General features: G+C 31.7%; 7 protein-coding genes and 2 pseudogenes across 9 annotated transcripts, besides 5 other annotated features; 3 read left to right on the top strand and 6 right to left on the bottom strand.

Annotated features, from left to right (window-relative positions):
- Positions 1-11729: part of a mobile genetic element that runs on past the window's edge.
- On the bottom strand, positions 94-1059 carry TVAGG3_0194460 (organellar and viral DNA polymerase type B; the record flags this gene model as incomplete). The annotated part of the gene is made up of 1 exon (XM_051226093.1): positions 94-1059. One exon carries the CDS (start codon positions 1057-1059, stop codon positions 94-96), a length of 966 nt encoding a protein of 321 aa, XP_051111079.1.
- TVAGG3_0194450 lies at positions 1407-1895 on the bottom strand (annotated as a pseudogene). Its single transcript has one exon. A coding segment is annotated over exon 1 (489 nt).
- TVAGG3_0194440 (integrase core domain containing protein family) lies at positions 2299-2850 on the bottom strand (the record flags this gene model as incomplete). Its single annotated transcript, XM_051226092.1, has 1 exon — positions 2299-2850. One exon carries the CDS (start codon positions 2848-2850, stop codon positions 2299-2301), a length of 552 nt encoding a protein of 183 aa, XP_051111078.1.
- TVAGG3_0194430 (organellar and viral DNA polymerase type B) lies at positions 4960-5761 on the bottom strand (the record flags this gene model as incomplete). Its single annotated transcript, XM_051226091.1, has 1 exon — positions 4960-5761. A coding segment is annotated over one exon (802 nt), but the record flags the coding sequence as incomplete, so codon positions are not given.
- TVAGG3_0194420 (organellar and viral DNA polymerase type B) lies at positions 5859-6483 on the bottom strand (the record flags this gene model as incomplete). The annotated part of the gene is made up of 1 exon (XM_051226090.1): positions 5859-6483. A coding segment is annotated over one exon (625 nt), but the record flags the coding sequence as incomplete, so codon positions are not given.
- TVAGG3_0194410 (uncharacterized protein) lies at positions 9993-10322 on the top strand (the record flags this gene model as incomplete). The annotated part of the gene is made up of 1 exon (XM_051226089.1): positions 9993-10322. A coding segment is annotated over one exon (330 nt), but the record flags the coding sequence as incomplete, so codon positions are not given.
- On the top strand, positions 10666-11048 carry TVAGG3_0194400 (annotated as a pseudogene). The gene has a single exon. A coding segment is annotated over exon 1 (383 nt).
- TVAGG3_0194390 (uncharacterized protein) lies at positions 11193-11519 on the top strand (the record flags this gene model as incomplete). The annotated part of the gene is made up of 1 exon (XM_051226088.1): positions 11193-11519. The coding sequence occupies one exon, from the start codon at positions 11193-11195 to the stop codon at positions 11517-11519; it is 327 nt and encodes a 108-aa protein (XP_051111074.1).
- Positions 11520-11729: a terminal%2Cinverted (terminal inverted repeat of Maverick-1A transposon ID:TVAGG3_0194380).
- A 341-nt stretch (positions 11730-12070) lies between these two features.
- Positions 12071-13429: a mobile genetic element.
- Positions 13430-15935: 2506 nt separating this feature from the next.
- Positions 15936-16202, bottom strand: TVAGG3_0194360 (uncharacterized protein; the record flags this gene model as incomplete). The annotated part of the gene is made up of 1 exon (XM_001291417.1): positions 15936-16202. The coding sequence occupies one exon, from the start codon at positions 16200-16202 to the stop codon at positions 15936-15938; it is 267 nt and encodes an 88-aa protein (XP_001291418.1).
- A 3059-nt stretch (positions 16203-19261) lies between these two features.
- Positions 19262-19299: a mobile genetic element.
- Positions 19262-19299: a terminal%2Cinverted (terminal inverted repeat of Banshee-A3 transposon ID:TVAGG3_0194350).
- Positions 19300-20462: the final 1163 nt, after the last annotated feature.

The raw sequence follows: 20462 nt of genomic DNA, 5'->3' as shown, positions 1-20462 counted from the left end.
CTTTTCTCTCGTGGAAGCTTTGACCTAAAATATAATTTAGGTGAAGAGGTGAGATCTCACCTCTTTTTTCACCTCTTTTTTCACCCCAGTTTTTCACAAGCGTTTTACATGAATTGTACGATGTATATTTGAAATCCTAAACAATTTCGTAGCTTCTATTTCTTCTGTCAGTATGTCAAAAGTTTTAACAATACCGAAGGTTTCTTTATACTTCTTCTTGACGTCAGATAGAAGGAAATCTTCTGCTGTTGGATAGTTTTTGTTCAGAAATTCTAACATGTTCATTTTATCTTCTGCTGGCTTTTCTGCTTCTTTCTTTAAGTCTGCATAGTCGTTTCGCATTCTTTCTATCTCTTTGACGGAGTAGTTATATTTCCTTATTCCTGCTTTACATTTTGAACATTGCGGGTTCATTTTTGCATTATACATTGAAACCTTACCTGCTAGAACAACTAAAGCGTCAATTGCTCTCTTCATCTCAAACATAGCGGGTCTTAGTTGTTCGTTCCATACTTTGCCTCTTCTATCTTTATCTCTTATTTCCCAAACACATTCAGCAACTAACGAAACAAAGTTGTCGTAGGTCTTAAATTCTTCAGATTTATATATGTCAGAAACATTCTTATATACCATATCGCAATCTTTGTCCATAACTTTATGGTTGCAATGAAAACCAAGGAATTCATAATTTACTTTACGTATGAACTTCTTTATTTCTACTGAGTCAGTTGCTTTGACTTCAATTTCGTCGAATTCAGGAATAGTTAGTTTTTGATGCTGAATTTCAGGTAGTTTAGGTAAATGGTCAATAATGTCCTGCATTTCATAAAGATACTGTTCATTTGTTTCATCTTTCGCACTACAGTCTAAATTATTTGTTAAAAGTTCTTGCTTTATCTTCTGGATTTTTGTTTCGAAAGTAAATGAAGAAGGAATGAAGCTTTTCATCTCTACTAACATAGATGTGGGATTCATGACTAACGAGTTTGGTGAAGTTGTTGTGGACAGAGTCCCGCCGTTCGCGGCTTGAATTGTTGTTGTGCCGATTGTTGAAATCATATCTTTTATACAAAATAAAAAATAAATAAAAATAAAACTAACTTTATTTTTTCTATCTTAAGGAAATTCACGAAAATTCAAGAGGTGAAAAAACAGGTGAGAAAACAGGTGAGATCTCACCTCTTCACCTATAATATATTTTTTGGTGAATTCAATAAAAATAAATGGTTCATTTACTCACAATATTTTTGTACAAAACGACCCCAAACTTTTAACTTCTTTTCTGCAGCTTCAAATGCTATCTTAGCGAGTTCATATTCTCTAAATTCTCTCTTTAAATCTTCTTGTTCCCATTGTCTAGTTCGTATGAGAATCTCTATAACCATAATATATCTCACGTTCATGTTCTAATTGTTTTTCACACATTTTTCCAACTTCTTCTTCGAACAAAGGTTTAGCATTCTCCACTGTATCTTCGAGTTCTTCTTCATCTAACTTCTCATGAACTTTCTTGTCTATGGAGTCCATAATATCTTTGACATAAAATGCATACTTTACAGAGCACCATTCAGCAACAAAATGAACGAGGTCAGCATGTATGTAAATACCTTTGAATTCATTCATAACGCCTTAGTAAGCTCATAAAATGCTTGTTTTGAGGTTGAGCCACTTTTGGCTCGACCGTATTCTTTCAACCAAAACTCAAGAATTTCCTGCATTTTAGCACTATTGAGAAATCTGTTTAAATGGTTTAACTTTCCTGCTTCTCTCGCCATCTTTGTTGCATTAATGTAACCATCCTTGTCTCTACGTAAGACTTCAATACCATTATAAGTGCCTTTTGTGAATGTTTCACCATTAGATTTGTTCGTGAATGTTTTTGCTTCGACTGACATTTCTGTTCTTACATACAAAATAAAAAATAAATAAAAATAAAACTAACTTTATTTTTTCTATCTTAAGGAAATTCACGAAAATTCAAGAGGTGAAAAAACAGGTGAGAAAACAGGTGAAATCTCACCTCTTCACCTAAATTATATTTTAGGTCATTTACACTCATTTACGAAGAAGTTATGACAAAGCATTTACGATGAAATCTTGACAAGGCATTTACGAAGAAGTTATGACAAAGCATTTACGAAGAAGTTATGACAAAGCATTTACGAAGAAATCTTGACAAGGCATTTACGAAGAAGTTATGACAAATTCAAGAGGTGAAAAAACAGGTGAGAAAACAGGTGAAATCTCACCTCTTCACCTAAATTATATTTTTGTCTGATTTACATCCAACGAAAAAGTTTAGAAGAATTTTCTTATTCTTTCTGGCATGTTTTTATCTTTCCAGTACTCCCGCTCTAATGGTCCCAGATGAGTTGGTTTAGATTCTCTCAAGTTCTTAGATGGTATAACATCTTCAACGCCTCCTTCATATCTTACTTTATAAGTGTCATCGTTTATGTTGTAGTCAAGTATTTCAATAACCACTCCTCGCTTTGCTTCGTCAATGGTTTCAGCAAGTTTGCCATTACTACTTTCGACTAATTTATGACGAGGGTAAAATGCTATGGAGTCGTCAGCAGCTTTTATAAGATATCCATTACCTTGCGTAGAGTCTACGATATAATAATTTCGACTTAACCTTAAACGTTTCTTTGTCAACGGTTTGTCGTCAAGAACTACACGAACTTTTGTACCAGGAATGAGAGTAAATTGTGTTGAATTTCTGATATTTTGTGTTTGACTTCGTTTCTTTTGTATATACTTTTCTTCTTGTTGTTGTGTCATTGAATTTGGTGTATGTCCTGTTGTAGAATGTGTTGAGGAATTGTAAACTTCGATGAAATGTTTCATTGTTTCTTCGGTAAAGTCTCGCTCTTGATTTAAATCTCTGAGAGTCCTTATGAAGCGGTTAATGATACCGAGTATGTTATGGTTATGGTCTTCAGTAGTGTAGTGAGTTATGTTATGCTTAATGAGAAATTCTGTGATTTCGTTGCTGAGGTATGCACCGTCTTGGTCTGATGTTAAAATACTTGGGCTATGTTCTGCTACAAACTTTTGTAAAACTCTTAACACTTCATGAGTTCCTTTATTTCTCATTATATACGCAAAAGCTTTGCGAGTGTTAACATTAATGAAGATGAGGAATGGTTTATGTCCTCCTTTTCTGCTTTGAATGAGAGTGTCAAATTGGTATGCGTCAGGAGTGTTGGAGTAAATTGGTAAAAAGTAGTCGTAAGGATTTATTTTTGTTTGATGTACAACATTTTTGTCAAAGAACCTTTTCACTTCAGCTCTGTTAGTAAATCCCGAACTCTTTGCAGCTTCATTGAATTTCTTAAAGACCTCCATGGATGTTGTTCGAATACTTCTTTCAAGCTCATTTATGTAAAGTTAAAGATTTTAACCAACTCGTATCCAAGCGTGCATTGTTATATAAGGAGGCATATAATCTTTTCCATTACCTGCTGGGTCTGTAATACCAGCTACAACATGTGTATGATTTCCTGCAGTTCCACAGAAAATACCTGTGCTAACATCTTTGGGGTCATCTGAGATATCATATCTATTCATTCCCTGTCTATTCGAACCCGCTGCAAGATTTATATAACCTCTTTTTGTTATTGAATGTGAATGGTTTCCTTCCACAGATGTTCTTCCACTGAACCTATGCATATGTGAAGGAAGGTTTTCAATACCTATTTTCTTTGAACCTCCCATCTTCATTGACTGCGTATTAGTGTAGAATGGAAAACTGTCAACTATTTCATACCATCTACCACCAAATAAAGTGTTTGGATTTATTGGATTCATAGACGTATAAACAGCTCCTATAGGATATATTAAATCATATATGCTCATAACTCTATAAACATATTCTAAAGAACTTATGTCATTAAATACCATTTGGAATGTATCTCCCGGATGAAATGTTGCATTTGTTCCACTTTTATAATGTAATGTTAGTTCAATAGAATTATCCAAGAAAAATTCAAAAGTATCTGGTTGAAGACCTCTAACAAATTCAAATGGAGTTGCTGGTTCACCATTTATAATTTCTGTTGTAAATGTCATTGTATCTGGTTTCGAAAATTTCTTTGTTAGTTCTGTATCCACATAAGTTTTGTCGGCTTTCTTATCTAACATTGCTGGTAGTTCATATGCTTCAAAGTTTCTGGCATGACCTTCGATATTCCTGCAACTCTTATCTAAATTGTTAAGAGTATCTTTTACGCTTGTACTGGATTCTCTAAGGTGCACTTGAACCAATCAAGTTCAATATTATGTCGTCTGCTCTAACAGTAGTGAAGGATTTATGTGTATGATTTTTGTCGGCTTTACTGTCTAAAGAAGTTTGAAGTTCATTTATATCGGAGATATTGTGTTTATGAGATTTCAAAACTTTGTTCGTTGCGTCAAGTTCTGTTTTGTCAGCTTTACTTTTAATAGCATCTTCAAAAGTTATTTTTGACTTAACTCTCAAAGTAAATCTTGGTTCAACTAATACACCGTTAACAAAGAAGTATGAAGCATAAATTTCAGCGTTATAACCAAATGATTGTGGTGCTATACCTGTGTCATACTGTACAGTACAGTGTATGTCATAACCTTTAGCACGAATGAATTTATATCTTCTTTCATTAACATTTTTCGTATTCACTTTTTCACCCTGTGTTAAATATCCATGATAGTCCGTTATAATCTGTTCATCAGAACTTATATAATGAACATGGTTTTTGTCTGCTTTATTGTCTAAAGAAGTTTGAAGTTCATTTATATCGGAGATATTGTGTTTATGAGATTTCAAAACTTTGTTCGTTGCGTCAAGTTCATTTTTGTCCGCTTTACTATTTAATGTAGCTTGAAGTTCATTTATATCGGAGATATTGTGTTTATGTTCTTTATCTGCTTTTTCGGCTAATTTCTCTTCTATCTCATTTATTTCAAGTTCATGCCTACCACCACCTCCCGAAGAAGTATTTTTCTTCAGCTCTTGAAGAACGTCCACTTCGCCATCTTTGGTGTCAATAATGAGACTTTGAGTTAAAACCTTTCCTGTCTTAATGGATGTTTGTAAAACTTCTTCTTCACCATGTTCGGGGTCATGGTCGTCATCATATCTTGTGAAATCAGAGATGTTGTCATACATTAAGCATATCTGTCTCAAAAGTTCTGCTATTTGAAACTGGAACGAAAGATATACAGAACTTTCATCATCTCCTAAAGTCAAGTCTGCTTTCTTAAGTATTTCTTGAATGTATGCAATGAGAACAGAGTACCTTGGAAAATATTCGAACAATATTTCATTAGCTGTTGGTTTTGGTGGTTCTTCTGGAGTTTCTGTTGTTTCAGTTCCTTCTGTAGGTTCTGTTGGAGTTTCTGCATCTCTTGACTTCAATGCTCTTGCTCTCAAAGACCTAAATGTTAGAGCACCGGGTTTTACAAAGGACTTTATAAATGCTTTAATAGTTCCTGGTAAGTTATTGTTAGCATTAAGTAAGTTCCTTATGCTTCCATCATGTACGTCCATAGCACTATGTAAAAAATCTATACTTTTCTTGTAGTCAGCAATAGACTGACTGTGATTTTTTAAAGATTTGTCAATACCTTTAAGCCAATCTTCATGCATGTCTGATACTGAGCCAAGAATATCATTTGCTTCCTTTAGTGTATTTTGTGCTTTTCGTAAAGTATCCAATCCCGTACGTGCATTGTTTGCTATACGTCTTACAGTATCTATTTGACTCCTTGTTTCTTGCATCCAACCAGATAAAGTTTTAATAGTATCCGAACCATTTGAAATGAAGTTCAAAGCATTTTTAACGTCATTAAAGCTTCTTCACCAAGTACTGCCCATATCTTTCCGATTTGGTATTGAAGAACTCCATATGAAGCAGCTGTTAAACCAGTATTTATAAGGTCCCATATCCATGATTTAGCAGTTTTTCCATCCTTTCCATCCTTTCCATCCAAACCGTTTTCGCCTTGAGGTCCTTGTATTCCTTGAGGTCCTTGTATTCCTTGAGGTCCTTGTATTCCTTGTGGTCCGGTGTCACCCTTCTCTCCTTTCAGTTCATCTTTATGTTCGTTATAATATTCTAATGTCATAAGGTGTACATCATTACTGCTACCAGCAACGCCGAGAATTTGTTTCTCATTCATGACTAAATTCTTTAGGCATTTAATGTTGTCGTCAAATCGAAAGCTCTTTAACAATTCAATGAGAACATTCAGTACTTTCACTAATGAGGCATCTACTGTAGAATTTATATATTGCACCGTTCCATCATTTATGATAGGAACTTTGCTTATTGTAATGAATGGGTCATAAGTGTTAAAAGTATCGAAATCAATGACTTTTTTAGTTTTTCCATCGTCAATGACTAAATCATTGCCTTCAATGGTTAAAGTTGAGTTTTCGTTTACTAGTTCATGTGCTCTTCTTGCTTCATTTGTTTCATACGCATATGCAGCAATAGTCATATTTTAATGAGAATAAAATGTTGTTCTATTTGCAAAGTACAGACCCAAACGAATACGGAACAGTAAAGCTACAAACAAACTTAGGTCTTCAGAATGAAGCGCTTGCTTTCAGAGTTGTTGACTTCAATACTATCGCAACTTTTGTCATAACAGATGAAACAGATTTCATGGAGTTTGAAATAGATGGAAAGAAGCATGAAATAAGATTTCACAATAATGTAGAATATAAGATGGAAACATTAGCTGGAGTGTTAAATGCGCTCATAAATACTACAATAAACAAGGAGAACGAAGAAAACTTAATGAATGTTAAACTTATTGCAGGAGTTTTGAAGTTCAGTTATGCGAAGGAGTTTAAGATAACACGAATGAGTCATAGAGTTCAATTGCTTCTGGGAGCATACCATATGACATTTCCTTTGAAAAGTTTTGACAAAACGATTGAGATGAAATCTGTTCCATACGTATGTTATGGCAATTGTTTATACATTGAGTCAAAAATAGCTAATGTCACAGGTATTTCAGGAGTTAATAGTAAAGGTTCAGTAGAATATAAGTCTTTCTGTTATGAAGTAAATTCAATGTTCATTCCAAACGTTCCTGTCATAGCAACTCATTTAGGTAAATGGGTTCGCATTAGTCCTCATAATTTGAAAGACATGCAATTCAGACTAGTTGACTTTCAAGGAGAGCCTGTAGAACTGAAGGCACCAGTGCGAATGACTGTTGAAGTAGACTTTTTAGAAAATATTAAATGCAACAGCTTACAAGAGAACTCAGAGCTAAAAATATAAAGTATGAATGTTATGTATTAGGTCATGAACTTTGGTTGTTGCTGTTTGATGAAACAAATGAGTTAGTTATGTCAGTCAAGAGAACAGAAAAAGGCGTCAAAGGCGCCGAGCGCAAAGCGCTATATTGTGTTAGTGAAACTGCACCAAGTCAATAAGATTAGGTTTGCATTATGAAGATGAGTTCGATACTGTTGAAGAAGTTTTGGATAGATATTACAAATTGCTTTAATTTACTAAAACATATTTCAAGCAAAGTTTATATTCTGTTGAAAGTTTTGTATACATTCGAATATTTATACTTAAACTCAACTCCTGTAGTTCCTGGTGTTTCAATGATGCGGATGTTACCTATTTTCATGAATGGTGGCGTTTGACCACAGCATTCGATTTCAGGGTCGAGATAGTCAATGACACATTGTTTCCCTGTTATTCGTGATATAACATTTTCAAGGTCCTCCTTTGTTAGAATTATTTGGTTCTTACTTATAAGATTTGTCAAAAGCTTCTTATCGTCTTTGAGTAAAATTGTTTGGTATAACTGAAGAAGGTAATGGTCTACGTTATCTGAAGGATTTGTTTGAACATTTGTGTAAGGGTTGTCGTTGGCTTCTCTTGAAAGAATTTGGTCCAGTGGTGGATACTCTAACTTAACATCTGATGTAGCGTTAGCGTTTGAAGCTGAGTTTAAATTCACGGATTTCAGTTCTGGTTCTTTTTCTTTCAAACACTCTGAACTATAGTTCTTTATGACAATATTGTTTGTCGTTCGTGAGTCAACATTTGATGTTGGTTCAATTGGAACATTAACGGCACCAGCTAAGATGGATTTGCTTCTCATTTCATATAGAATAAAAACCTTTTATATGTATGAAATGAACAATATACTCGACAAGGGTTTGAATGTAAAGCTAACGAATGAAAATATTGTTGAATTCACTGAGACAGGTGCTGTGTATAAAGATGTAGAACTACTGAACAAAAGAGCTAAGGGAAGAAGCAGGAACATGAACAAAGGGTGGAAGCCTATAAAAATTTATGTCAATGATGGCTCAGGAGGTTCAAACATAAAGTATGCAGAAAGTTATAGAGTTTATGCGCTAAAAGGTGAAAAGCCTTCATTTAAGAACAGCTATTCTAACGCATATCCTCAAAAGTTAACGGATGGGGAAGTGGATGATATGAATGACAGCAAAAATATTAACAGAAATGGCGACAGAGATGCATGGAATTTGTTTACCATCAGTCAATTGAAGGTTAAACTTTAAAACAATGTTGGTCGTTCCCATGGAATATTTTTGACTTTAATGGTATTAGTCATGATATGAATCTCAAGGTATGAACGAGGAGAGATGAGAGACTTATATGCTTCCCAAATTTCTTCAAAAGGTAATGTTATACCTGACTGTTTCCAAATGAGTTCAATATCATAACGTGAGAAACCTTGAAAGATAACGAAGTCAGTTATGAGACGTTTTATGTTTAAAGCTAAAAACCTCCATGTTTGCATAAGTATTGCTACAGTTAAGTGGTAATGTCTGACTTTAGTAATGATGTTAGCTAATGGTGAGTCAGGCTTTGACACTAAACCTTTTCCGGCGAAGTCGTCGCAAACGAGCAGAGTGTTTGAAGGATACTTTTTGAAGGGGTATTTTGAAAGTTTTGATAGAATGTAGTTTGTAAGTCGTTTCATATCGTAAACTCCTGAGTACTGACGTAAGTGGTGTTTGTCAATAATTCTTTCCATCTCTTCTGAAGTCTTTTGCATTCCTGACTGTATAAATTCAACGATGGCATAATATTTCCTCTTACGTCGAATGTAACGTTGAAGAAATTCAATGAGTTCACTGTCTGGAACTTTAACGACAGAGGCTTGAACTTTTGACATAAATGTTTTCGCTGTTGAGTCCATAGAGTCTGAAGTTGCTGATATAATGATTTGGTCATAGTAAGAGTCTTTCCTAAACGCTCTGTTATGAGTATATGACGAATGAGGTTAAATGTCTTACCTGAACCCATCTTTCCACAATAGAAATACACACCATTTGAACAGAACTCATAGTCCTTACTGAAAGGAAGAATGAGAGAAGAGTTAAGTTTGTCTGTAGTTTCATTCATGTCTTCATCTACGTCATGTATTAAATGCTTCATTTTATCTCCATTAAAAATGCAAGTCAGAAATATTCAGAACATAGCACCGAGTCTAACTGACAAGAGTATAAAGATATACTATGAACACGTTATGATGAAACCAACCAAAATTCAAGAAAGTCAGTATACTTATGAATATCCAAGACACTGGGTAGAGTATGTAGGAGGTGAGAAAGCTATTGAAATAAGACAAGTTAGAAGTATTCCAGCAGGAAGAACAATATTATTGAAGAACTTTAATGTTTTGAGTATAATGATGAGACAAAGAAGCAAGATAGTTTTCCTATTGCTGTGTATGTGAACCTAGACACAGGAGATGACATGAAAGTTTTTAACACAAAGCTTCAAACGGTAGTGAGAGAACAACTGACTGCGGAAGGACATCCATTACCTTCAGAAGTTACCATAGCATATAATTTTGAAACAAACTCAATAGATTTTAAAGTCGTCTCTGCAAAGAAGTCAGGTTTTACATTTAATGAAGCAGATGTATATTCGAATGAAAACTTCAAAGCTATTGCATGGTTAGATAATGACGATTGCTTTAAGAAAATATTTAAATTCAGTGACTCAACGATGTCAATAGATGACCTTCGTGGAATGTTACCATCGACGTTTACAGTTGAAGGTTCAGCAGGATTGCTTACAAGATTGTCAATTGGTGGTATTTGGTCTCGTGAGAACATTGTTATAAAATCCAGTATAAGTGAATTTGCTGAAGAATCTATATTATGTCTTTCAAACTATATGTATTCGCCGCCGAAGCATTATAGTATAACAAACTTTGTCAGTAAGTTTAATATAAGACTTGTCGAACCTTCTTCAATGAAAGATGTTGTGCTACCTAAAGATGGAAAGGATGGACTCATTATTGAAATGATTTTAATAGCATATTAAATGAGCTTGTTTTTAAAGGTCATTCATGATGAAATAACTGTTGTAGAAGATGTTAGCAATTGTTCAGACATTTTGAAGCGTATAGATGATATAAGAAATAAGTTTATGAATGAGAATGTTTATGTTTCATTGACTTTCTCCAGTAAAGAGAACTTTTATGAGATAATATTGAAGAGAGATGATTTTAATATGGTGTAAATGGTAGCTTGGGCAGCTTTAGGCGCAATGGGAACAAAAGCATTAGCATTTGGAGCAAAAGCACTTGGGGCTTATGACGCAGTAAATAAAATGAGTGGAGGAAGAGTTTCGAAGACATTAGATGCAAATAAAGGAAAGATTGGAGGCTGGGTTGCAAAGAAGTTAAGATTAAATAAAATAGGGCTCATAAATAAAGCATCCAATTTGGTTGCGACTGAGTCAGAAAATGCTTTAGGAAAGGACGATGAGTTTGCAAAACACGCAAAAGACTTTAATGACCAGATGAAAGGTGAAACAATGCATTTAAATAGAGTCGATGGAACTAAAGAAAATGTTTCTTCTCCACCAGTAGTTCTTCCGTATGGTCCCTATGGAATGTATGGAAACCCTTACGAAAGACCATTTGACCCATTGACTGGTGGAAGTAACTGGTATCATTACGGACGAAGAAGAAAGACAGTTAAGCTGGAGACAGACGTGAAGAAAGCAACTAAAAAGAAACCAAGGAAGAGAGTTATAAAGCAATGAATTCAAGTGGGTGAAAAAACAGGTGAAAAAAGAGGTGAGATCTCACCACTTCACCTAAATTTATTTTTGTGCTATGTTTTCATACGTGTGAGGGTGGTGATATCATTAATTTTAAGTTTATTTTTATATTTTATTTTTATATAAATGACGAAAACTATTGAGATAACAAACTACAACGGTCATGAGTTCAAGAATTTGTTCTTCGTTCCTCGTGAAAATACATTCTATCAGATACGAGGGAGAAAGGGTAAAGTTAGTTTGAGCGTTTACGAAGGAATGAAGAATGGAAAGTTTATACAAGCATACGATACAAACGGTAAGCGTGTTTCATTAGCTTTGTCAAAACTTACTAACATTTATTTTGACAGTGACTTTGACTCTGACGATTGGAGCGACAGCAGCGATACTGAAGAATATGAACTATTGTGTGAAGCACAGCAATGGGAAGAGTTGCAATACTTTTGTAAATGAGAACGTTTATTTTTACAGTAGTGAAGTCGTTTGTGAAAACGTTAGTGAGGTGAAGTGGTTGGCGGCTTTATAAATATTTAAGGTTAAGTTGGTGTTTGTGTTTGTGTTGTAAAATATACGTTAACGGTTTTGTAAAGTGTCAAATTCACATATCATGGGTAAGGAGGTTCGCAGTGCCTCCGTACACAAGATATGTATACTAACTAGGTTTTCCATTTGGACCCGTAATGTCTGCTTCGTGTGCTTCCCAATTTGGACCATGACGTTTGGCATATGCTTGAGCTTCTGGTAATGTTAAAACATTTCTCATTTGTTTAACATCTTTTTGAAGACCAGCAACAATGTGGACTAATTCCTTCATTCCGTCTGGAACTTTCATAGTTCTATTATATGCACCCTTTTTGTTTGTCCCTTGTTTTAATGGAACCTGTAGAAGATTTGCTATTTCTGTCATGTTTAATTATAAATAAAAAATAAAAAATAATTATAAAAAGTTAATCAAATTTAACACCTCCTTTATTTAAATCAACTATTATTTTTCCATGTTCACCTAATTGCTGATATTGTGTGTAAAGTTCATTAATGCTCATTGGTAAATTCACTTGATAAAGCATAACGTTCAACTGTTGACGACTAAAACCACTGAAAATGAAAAGGGTGGACAGGTTTGATTTAATGTTTGTGCTTAATGCTTTGAAGTATTGAACAGCCATGAAGAATGAACACTGAATGTGTCGACATTGAGTTAATAACTGATTAAAATATGATTTCTCATTTGTTATTAGTTTTGATTTCACCGCATCATCTAGAAAAATGAGTGAATGCAAAAATTCTCTATCAAAATTTGAAATAGAAAGTGTTTCAAATAATTCATCCCGTTGTTTATCAATAATTTTATCCTCTAATCCTTGCTTCTTGATTGTATTATATAATTCTTTATACATTAAAAAGTTTTTTAAATAATCTTCTGCTTCTTCTTGTGATAAATAAATAATTGGAATTTTGATTAAATGCTTTAAAGATTCAAATGTATCATCTGAAGGTGAACCCGAACGGTTGATATAAATTAACACATGTGAATGGGGGGAAGTGTTAGCAATAATGATAATTTGTTTTAATATCGTTAATGTTTTACCTTTATTTTGTTTACCAATTGCTGCAGTGATTGAATTTAAGTAACATTCAGAATATGGAATTTTCATTAATTTTTCCTTAGATAGAGCATTTCTATTATCACTCAATGCTTCATTAATCATATCATCTACGTATGTATTATATACTCCCGCTAATTCTTCAGAATTGAAATCCATTTAATCAAAAATAAATTTATAATTTTAAACATTTCTATTCATCAATATTTCATCATATGAACTTCTATACTGTGGTGGTGTACCTGTTGGATGATATTTCAAACCTTCATCCGGTGTCCATGTCCAATACGTAGTCCTAGTAAACCAAACCTGAGGAGGATTTGTCACTTTTGAACAGTAAGTGTCATTTTCACCCTGAATGATTGGATAAGCTTTCACTTGTACTGTAACTTGCGAGTTGAAAGTTTCTAATCCATCAAAGAATATACCCGCTCCATCACGTTGAACTGGAATAGTGCATAAGAATGAAGTTTGGTCTTTCCATGTTCTAGCTAATGGCGTGCCATTATCATCATTCAGTGGTCTAGTTAATGAGTCCTCGTATTCTTCTGTGCATTCATTCACTCCATCTAAATCAGAAGCTTGAAGCATACGTGTAAAGAATATATCACCCACTGTGGTCATCGCTTGATCGGGGAAGTTTCTGGAATCTATAGTGACCTGAAGACCTCGAAGCATTGGATTTTCTAAAACTGTTCTTTGCATTGCATTCTTCGGAAATGTTAACACAACATCTGTAACATTATGAAGAGCGTATGAGAAATCTGAGCTGATACCTTCAGGAGTGATGCAACCTCCATTTAGTGAACGAACGTCAATATGTTGAGCTGGAATCATGAATGGATCTTCCTTACTGAATAAACGTGGTATTGCTTTAACTGATTCTTCAATTAAACCGTATCCTGGTGTAATACATTTATCCTCTAAAACTTCCATCTTTGTGCATGAAATAATAACGTCTTCAACTGTTGCGTCAGCAGATGTGGCGGCTAAGCTTGTAATTATTTTTGGCAGGAAGTCCGATTTGTTGGAATTTGCGATCATATATAAACATGATTCATAATCTTTTCATAATTTTCATCAGTTATCTTTTCAATAAACGTAATTTGTAAATCAGCAACTCTTAACGGGTCAACCTGACAAAATACTAAAGTATCCCTGAAAACATAATATTTAAGAATGATTTCACCAAATGATTTAGGATATAATCATCGAACGCCTGAAATGCTAACAAATCATTTACCGGAATATATCATATCAAAAGTGATATCAACTTCTTCATTTGCTTTCTTGAAAACTTCTGAAGGGTCAATATATTTACCACATACTGAGTTATCATATTTTTGAACATTATTATATAACGAATGAACAAACTTTTTAACTTCCTTTTTGATTTTGGTTTATATGTTGCAAATGCGAAAGATTCACGGGCGCAATCCATCTGAAGATAACCGGCATCACCTCTTTCAGTTTCTACTTCTAATTGTTTAAAGCTTTGTGATTTGATGATTTGTAACCAACGAATAAACGCATGCATTTAAAAGCGGCATCACATGTGAAAGCTTTATTTGAAACTAGAGTTGCTTTAACTTTGCGTTTAATATATGTGTCACCTAATTGGTTCACATCATGAGCCGGATTTGTAATTCTTAAATGAGTTTGTTTATCATCAAAATATGGAGCATCAGAGTCATAGCATGAACTTTCAAGTTCTCTATAATATCTTCTACCGTCATTCTTGCGAATATTTCATTTATCTTTTCGAATGAATGAAACACATTTCCATTAATCGTTTAGTGTTTGGCACCAAATAGTTAGTCGTCATTTATTAATAAATAAAAAATCAAAATTAAAAGATGAAAATGAATTTTTAATTTTAATGAAATAATCAACTATGGCTGCAGGATTCTTTAAGAAACTGTGGGATAAAGTAAAAAGAGGAGCGCATAAAGTTTGGGAAACAATGAAGAAAGGAGCAAATTGGATATTTAAGAATAAAGAAGCAATTAGTGACGTTGCTGAATCAATAACACCAAAAGCCGCCCCAATAAGAGAAATATTAAATAAAGGAGAAAAAGTTTATCAAAGACTACAACCAATACTAAGATAAAAATAATATTTATTTTTCCACTATCTACCTCCTATTTTATTAAGTATTCCTTCAGCTATTCCACCAATTGCGTTACCTGCTTGTGCTCCCATCGCCGGATTACCCGCTTTAGTACCTAATACTCCACCTATGATAGTTCCTGCCGTTTTCGCTACTGGTGCCAAAAAGTTTGCAATAGGTTTAATAATCTTTTGATGAACCCAACCTGCAGCTTTCTTAATTCCTTCCCATAATTTTTTAAAGAATCCTGCCGCCATTTCTGATTTAATATTAATTAAAAAATATATTTCATCACTTATATTCTAATTTTTATTTAATGATAAATGAAACCGATTTTAAAAATAAATGAAACAAAGGAGGATGAAATAAATGAAAGTGGAAATGTTCAACAAAAAATAAACGTTGTTAAACCAATTACTGAAATAAAAATTTTTTCATCTGTTGAAGAATTTAATGACTATTATGCTAATAATAAAAAATTATTTGAAGAATTGACAACGTGTAAATTGAATAAAATGTTTAAAGTTGATGGATTCAAAATTTCAAAAATAAAAGGAGTGGTTAGTTTGAAATCTATTCCTCAATCAAGAATCACCTCATTAATGAAAATAGATGATTTAACAAAAAGAATAGAAGAGATTGAAGAAAGAATGAATCAAATAATTGATTTCATAAATTCAAATAATCATTAGCTTCTAATTTCTTTTTCTCGTTTATGAGGTCTTTGATTATGACTCCATTGATTTCATTCAGGATTTAAACAATGTTTAATTAATCGCGGAATATCTGACATCATCTATATATAGCTTCTTTTATAAAAGATAAAAAAATAAATTATTTTAAAATTAATGTTAATTTTTTAAAATGTGTTTAGTATATAATATTTATTACTAATTTATTTAATAATGTCGCGCTTTCTTACGAATTCATGACTTAAAAAACGTAAGAAAAAATTTTTATATCATCTATATATAGAAGATGTGAAAATATACCTTCATCTATATATAGACGTAACAAAAAAAGTCACACAACCCGTCATACCCTACTACTGCAAATTATATAATTTTTGTCATGCTACTTATAGGTTCAAAAATCTTATAATATAAAAATATTTTCAAATACAAAGAAAATATGTGTTTATTTCAAATTTGAAAATTAGATATCTTGTGGGGTCCACTTTCCTCCTCTGTAATCACCTGTAGGGTTATCCTTAGGAAATCTTTTTGCATTTCTTGCCTTGTTGATCTCTTTTCTTGTTTCTGGTGTAGCTTTCTTTTGATTTCTGGATTTATTTTTCTCATATTCAAGTTTTTGGAGTTCGCGGATTGAAGGAGATATTTGGTAATTATTGACACGATTGTATATTTCTTGTTTGCATTTCTCTCCTTCGTTTTTTTGTAAAATTGTAACAGCCGTACGCATTTCAAACGATTTTGCGTTTTTTTCAACACAATCTTGTATTGTTAGTACCGACAATATGAAAGAAAGTTATACTGTATTTAATTTTAGCAATAAACAAAAAAATCTAAATTATATCTTTAGATACTAGGATTGATTTAATGACTAAGAACGTTTTTATCAATAATACCATGATTCATAACATATAGACATAACCTAAATATACCAAAGCATTTCTACTTGGAACTAGCGCATCGCCAAAATAATGGGTCAATATTCATTTGACGTAATGCTGATCGAGAGAAGTCTTTATATATAAGCCTTATCACAATGCCACGAATGCACCCAGCTGCAGGCGTGTCTTGTTTAACATTCATTCCTATATATGATGGAACATTAATCAATAATCATGGAAGTATCACTTTTCAAATAACATCATTGTTAAATGAAAGAAAATTGTATGCAAAATTACATTTTGGTAATGGTGAGACGCAATATGTTGAAGTATATATCATTATTATTTAATATACAAACAAACTCTAGTACAAAATTGTATTAATTCAACTTTCATGTCTAATATAAAAACTTTTTTTAAAAAAAGAGATATAATCGTGTATAATATGAGAAAAATGAATATCAATACAAAATAAAATATCAATTAGCTATTGCTGATGACATATCATGAATATTGATCATTTGATTTGATTAATTTTGATAAATATTAGGCTTTTTGCTAGTTACATATTACAATAAGGCTTTTAAATGGATATTTATTGATATGAGCTTATTTCAAAATGACAGTCTTTGATTTATCCACTAATAAGATTTGATGTCACAAAAATCTAGATTTTGGGGCATAAAAACCTAACACCAAATCATAACTTCTGTGCATATACTAAATTGAGTACAGAAATATGTTAATTTTCAGTATTTTTAGAAGAATTCTTATTATCCTTCAAAAAGTCAGTATTTCTGCTGTAATTTTCTACAACATTGTAGTTATTGCACTTTGTCTATGGATTTGTATATATGTTATATATAAATTATATATCTAAACTGCCCATAAGTGCAATTTTTATATAAATTGTTTATTTCTTTAACAATTTCATATGAAATATGCTTTTTTAAGCGTATCAAAGCTGTGTTCTTAATGTGCATGGATATATCAAGAAAAATGTCGAAAAAAAATGTGAATTCACAAATTCACTGAATTTTCACCGTTTTTTGAATTTTGCTACAGCACTAATATTAAATAATACTAAAATCTTCTGTCTTTGTAAAAGAATAAATTCTGACAAAAAGTGCTCGTTTAAATTTAATGATCATCTGTATGACTAAGTGGTAAAAAGTGTTTATGACCAAAAAAGGGTTACATGCTTAGTCTATTTTTCTGACAGGATACTCTAGATTTACATGATCTCTATTTCATATCTCCGTTTTTAGATTCTTCGACAGATTTTATGATAGAAAACCAAGATTAACAAATTTCCGGCATGTTAATGAAGAAATCTGCAGCTACCCTCAATATTATTTCAATAATCAGTATCGTTTCTCTTACAATTTATTTTTTTCTCAATAATTTAACAAGAAATAACAATACACACTTGGTTTTACGTATAAAAGCTAAGTGTCGAACTTAATCAACTTTACTTACTTAGCAAATGAATATTTTTGTGGTTGCGAGTTCTGAATGCTGAAGTTTTAGATTTCTCTATAAATGATATCATTGCACTTACAATGTTGTTCCAGCCTATCGCATAAATCATAGAAAATCCAAAAAAAAAATAATATAAAGAAAATTCATGTCATGAAGTTCAAAAAATACCGTGTAACATTAAAATTTGTTATGCATAATACATTTTAGCTATTATTGATTTTTTTTAATTTTCGAGAAATTGAATGGTGAGTCCGATAGAGAAATTTTTAAAAATCCTAGTGCCTCATAGAAGTAATTTCCCTCGTCTCCCATACTTCCAAATGTATGCATATGACATAAACTTTTATGCATTACACAAGTGGCCAATAATATCTATAGAGTAAAAAATTAGAAATTTAATTTTTTTATATGATAGTTATATTTCAGATTTGCGAGCGTAACTTTTTTCTCCATGGCATACTTGTTTTAAGAGCAAATGATCAAAATCGTCCTTCAATTATTGAAGGAGCTGATATCTTTTGAAAATTGAATTGAAAGGGTATTCAATTTTCAAATTTCCTCTCAATTTTGGAAACATATCAACTCTATGAATTAACAATTATGTGCCTTCACAGTTTATCAGTCATATAAGGTGCTTATAAAGAAAAAAGTTACGCTCGCAAAATATGTTTTTATATAGATTTCACATAAAATAATTATGTAATTTCTAAAAAGAATATTTTTGTTCTTGAATATTAAAGTGTATTGTAGTTTAAAAAGTTTTAAATATGTTGCTAAAATTTTAGGTTTATAGCTCATGTCTAGCATGACTTCTTCGTATGCGCAAAAAATCTGACACGTAAGGGTATCCTTAAATTATAACAATTATTTTTGGTTTTATATTTTTTTGGATCAAATCCATTTTAATAGAATTTATATACTATTCATCTATTAGTAAACACTACCGTATATTATTTTTTAAGCTATCTTATTTTTTGAAATTTTATTCAAATCTTTGGTCGCAAGAAGAATTGCATGATAAATAAAAACATTTAATCAAAGTCAATTTTATTTTTCATATTCAAATGGACTGAGTGTTAACATTTAACATTTTTTGCTAATTGTCGTCAAAAATTAGGCGTAAAGCAAAAATTGATATTTCATATGGTTTTATGATAGATAAGCATTATATTCCCACTCATTATATTCGTAAATTTTGAGGTTTATCCTTCGCTTTTAAGATCATTGAATTTGATTTTTATATAAAATAGTTATATATTAGAAAATAATATGAGTTTATGTGATATTATTTTTCAGAAGATTTTGTGTTCTTCTTCAAAATTTTATTTTTTTATTAAAAAGAATCTTTACAAAATATACATTTACTTTAATTAATATTTAAAAACGTGCTCTATCAAAAGTTCCAAAAATTCAATATTTTAGCTTTTCTGAGGTGTCACTTTTGATGAATTTCTGTTTACAACAGGTATTAATCCGAATAAACTATAATTTAGAATATGACACTTTTTTGGAATTGGAATAACTGAGTTTATCCATATTGCCGATATAGGGTCGAAAAGTGACAATAATGGAATAATTGAATTAGAATAGGGTTTGCTAGTAAATTAGGAATTGGAATTTGGAATTTTGAATTAGAATATAATAAAATCACACATATTTTTCTTAATAATAAGATTGAATATTTACTCGCGAATATGACAAAAAATGACCATAAATTCTAGATATGTACTATATGGTTATATTACTATGATGATTTATATAAGGTATATATAAGGTGTATATAAATTAGAATGCTAATTGTTAATAATATTGTAGTGTGAAATAATTTATGAATGAAAAGTGTGAAAAAATGTCACCATAAATATGACTAATGTCAATTTATACTTAGTAATACATATATTATACACACTACTATAGTAGTATATATTACTATGTTTTGCCTATTCAGAGTTGTTATGAATTCATCTGCATCAATGAATTGGCATGCAAAAATTAACATATTCTCAATATAACTATACACATAACCCTAATATTATCAATATATCATAATTTTTCTCTGGTCTGAGACCAATCTTTCTAATCTGTGATTAAGTAAAAAAAAAGATTCACGGTTATTCTAAAAAGACAAATTAATGAGATTGCATTACAATGCATCTATTAGGAAATTTTGGTGTTAATAAATTGAATAGTTCGAGTTTAGGATTTTGACTTCGCTAAAAAAATTGACTCAAAATACACAAAAAATGAAATAATTTGAAGTTAGAGATTGAATAATATTATGCATGAGGAGCTATTAAATAAAGTTGTGTATGAGAATATTGCACTTAGATTAATAGAAATAGAATTATAATTCAATAATAATGATGCCTGACGAAAATGATAATTTTGTCACTTTTCCGGGCTAAATTGATAATAAAAAAATCGTTCAGATTTTTCTTTAACACATTATTTTCCACCAGCACACACAACCATATATCTTTTATTTATTTATATCAGCAATATATCTTACATATCTATATCTTCAACAATATTTTCTATGTTGTTGATTCCTATTCCAGAAGCATCAATTTAATTCTGATGACAAATCTATCTTTCAATTCTTAATTATTGACTAGAATTTTTGATTC

The sequence above is a fragment of the Trichomonas vaginalis genome, chromosome IV (assembly GCF_026262505.1).
Source record: "Trichomonas vaginalis G3 chromosome IV, whole genome shotgun sequence".
In the NCBI taxonomy this organism is placed as follows: Eukaryota; Parabasalia; order Trichomonadida; family Trichomonadidae; genus Trichomonas; species Trichomonas vaginalis.
Note: the sequence above shows the minus strand (reverse complement) of the source record. Positions and strands in the feature narration are given on the sequence as shown.